Source organism: Vollenhovia emeryi, unplaced genomic scaffold (assembly GCF_000949405.1).
Source record: "Vollenhovia emeryi isolate VEMERY1.0 unplaced genomic scaffold, V.emery_V1.0 DF939715.1, whole genome shotgun sequence".
NCBI classification, from domain to species: domain Eukaryota; kingdom Metazoa; phylum Arthropoda; class Insecta; order Hymenoptera; family Formicidae; genus Vollenhovia; species Vollenhovia emeryi.
Window position 1 is genome coordinate 19,851 of NW_011966651.1, and position 3,266 is coordinate 23,116.

Genomic DNA, 3,266 nt, shown 5'->3' on the forward strand with positions numbered 1-3,266 from the left:
AAATTTCTTAACGGATATTTTCTGATCGGAACTTTCTTAACGGATATTTTCTAATCGGAATTTCCTCAGCGGATATTTCTAATCGGAAAATCCGATGAAAGAGTAACAAACGGATATTTCCGATTAGTCTTCAACGGATTTTTTTTCCGATCACGTTTATCGGAAATATCCGTTTGTTACTCTTTCATCGGATTTTCCGATTAGATTAGGCCCGGATTTTTCTCTCAGTGTATATCTAGTTACGATGAGGTATTCTTGCCCTAGCATCTTGAGTCTCACTACTTTAATATGTTTCCTTATAACGTCGTACTTAAGCTATTCCGATTAATGATCTGTATTAGTTAAGAGCATCATTTTTATTTTTGTACTATTCGTCTCATGAACATTTTAATTTATGTTGTTCTTCTACATTGAAAGTTGATCCTTTCAAGGGCGGCAGTATGTACACGCTACTCGTGTTCATCTATCTAATTTAAGTTCCCGCCGTCTACCGATTGCCGCACATGCGCTACCGATCGCCCTGCGCTGCGCTGCGATCGTCATGATTTGCGTCACTTCCGGCATTCTCCTTGTTCTAGTTAGTTGTAGCATGACCGTCCGACTAGACAGACCGTTTTCTTTGTATACAGTCCGCTTATTCAATAAAGGTGTCATCAGATCACCGAAATTCACTGTGTGTCAAGGAACACCTTGCCCACCTGCGAGTCTAAGCTCGCACATAAGATATTACGACGACGAGAAAATACGCGTACACATACGCGCGGGCAGTACGCCCTGGTCACGGCCACACAAGGCCACAAGGCTCGCACACGTCATATTGCCGTCGATTCGACGTCGATAGTTCTGATAGAACCGTTTCAGTAATTCCGATAAAAATACATTTATTTAATCTTGGCTTTCAGGCTTTCGCGGCTGTTGTCTTCTTTAGTCTTCATGGCTTCCGGATCGTTGCCGCGTCCGTTTGCAGTGTGGTGCCGACGTTTTGCAGGCGTTGCAGTCTGCTTCATCAGGGCTGGGAGACTCTGATACTGAGTTCCCTCGCGTATAAAAGGACGAGCGCAACGCGAGGGAGCTCAGTATCAGAGTCTCCCAGCCCTGATGAAGCAGACTGCAACGCCTGCGAAACGTCGGCACCACACTGCAAACGGACGCGGCAACCATCCGGAAGCCATGAAGACATTTATTTAATGTTAAAAATATATTTATTTAACATTAAAAAAAAAATTTAATGTTAAAAAAACATTTATTTATTATAATATTAAAATAAATGTTTTTAAATGAAAAAGAAGGATCTATCCCATTATTTTTAACGTTTTTAAACGTTTTTTCATTATCAAAAATGTTTTTAAAACGTTTACAAAATATTTTTTTGCTACTGTATACGTGATATTGCATGTCACAATTTTTAATAAAACTAATTGTGTATAATAAATCGTGATTAATTTTTGCAGGTTATGTGTTCTTTGTTTTGAACATTTTACACCGTTTTGAACATTTTCTAATACTTCTAATATACTTATTGGATATGACTGAATCGAGGTGCGAGCAATTTTCTTTCAAAAAATCAAGAAAAGAATTTTCCTTACAGGTAATACATATAGAAATGCACATGACCGTAATATATTTATTGTCAATAACTTAACTCATCATTATACATATTTTTTGTTGATAGTTTCCAGAAAACTTCTATGTAGTTCAATTCAAAGATGGGCTAGCACTAGTCCCTAATAACTGGTTGCAAGAATCTGTTGAAAAGAAACACGTTTGCTTCTATCCAAATTACGATGTGAAAAAGAGGTTGAATAAGGCTATACGGAATAAAGAAATGCCGGATTTAAAAAATGTAAAAGCTGGCTGGGCAATGTATGATGTTCTACGCATTTTTGCTTCAGCAGGTATATTTACAATTATTTAAAAACTCCTTTTTCCTTCTTTTTGTGTTAAAAAATTAATTTTTTTATTGGCAATATTGATCCAATAAATAAAATTAAAATAATGTAAACAAGAGTCTATATTAACGATATGTAATAAATGAAAATAAAAGTTCCTTTATTTTTAATTTATTGGATTGATTCATTGAACTGATATTGCGTAATAGAAAGAATTAATTCTATTTGAAAACTTAGATATTTTCTTTTAACATCAAGCTATCGACATATAATTCACGCTACTCTTAATTGTCTATGTTTTGTATTTATAATTGTCACTATTTAATTATCATTGCTATATTCAGATACTTTTGAACGAGGCCATGAAAAGTTAAGGATGGCCGAAAATATATCCGACATAAATACTGAAGATGAAGAAAGTATTAAACAAACACGTCATGACAGAGCTACTGCAAAAAATTTTACGTCATCTGATGATGAATTTTCTGGTACAGAAGTGGATTTACTGTCTCCTTTACCAGATCCGAAGGAATTTTCTGGATCACAATTGTTTCATGCGGAAAAGTCTGCACAGATTTTGGCGACCTTTGAAAATCCAATTGTTGCACCCGAAAAAATTGAAATGAGTCAAATTGAAAAGAAAAAGCAGAAGATTATTCATCAAGAAAAAACAGAAATGATCACAAAATGATAATAAAAAAGAGCTAGAAAATAAAAATCAAGATTTTAGCGATAAAGATAATGTTTATTCTATTGATGAAGAGTTAACAAATAAAAATAATGAAGATCAATCTCAAAAAGGTAAAAAAGGATTAAATTTATTTATATTTAATAACTTTTAAATACTATTTTAAAATATAATTCATGATATTTCAATTTTTAGTGTTAGAAGACATTTTTAAAAGGTTAATCGAATCCTGGTTGAAGTAACATACATTGATAGAAGGCTCAATAGATTGGAGAATAAAATAACAGACCAAACCATTAGAAATCAAGAAAATAATATAAATGAAGAAGCTTTTACATTCAATACTATTTCATCTATTAATGAGCTGCAAGTTTTTGAAGAGAATTTAAAAAATGAAGAGTTTTTCGTAAAAATGGTAAGTGTATACAGTGTGGTGCCGACGTTTCGCAGGCGTTGCAGTCTGCATCATCAGGGCTGGGAGACTCTGATACTGAGCTCCCTCGCGTTGCGCTCGTCCTTTTATACTCCTTCTTGGGGGGAAGGGGGGGGTAGTCAGAGGGCGGGGTAGTCAGAGGGAGGGGGGTCAGCCAATGGCGGCTGAGTTTTTAAAAAACCGGGAGGGCGGTGTGCCATATCGGGCTCACCTGATAGCCTTTGTCGCGATTCAGATTGTCAGGGTGTTTCAAGAT

General features: G+C 35.3%; 1 protein-coding gene across 1 annotated transcript in view; it reads left to right on the forward strand.

Annotated features, from left to right (window-relative positions):
• LOC105556909 overlaps nucleotides 1-2,580 on the forward strand; it is an 8,020-nt gene extending 5,440 nt beyond the window's left edge. The window contains exons 2-4 of the mRNA XM_012004019.1: nucleotides 1,452-1,588; nucleotides 1,673-1,895; nucleotides 2,234-2,580. Coding sequence (XP_011859409.1) covers nucleotides 1,526-1,588; nucleotides 1,673-1,895; nucleotides 2,234-2,580 — 633 coding nt within the window. The 5' untranslated portion in view covers nucleotides 1,452-1,525. The remainder of the gene's footprint in view (nucleotides 1-1,451; nucleotides 1,589-1,672; nucleotides 1,896-2,233) is intronic.
• Nucleotides 2,581-3,266: the final 686 nt, after the last annotated feature.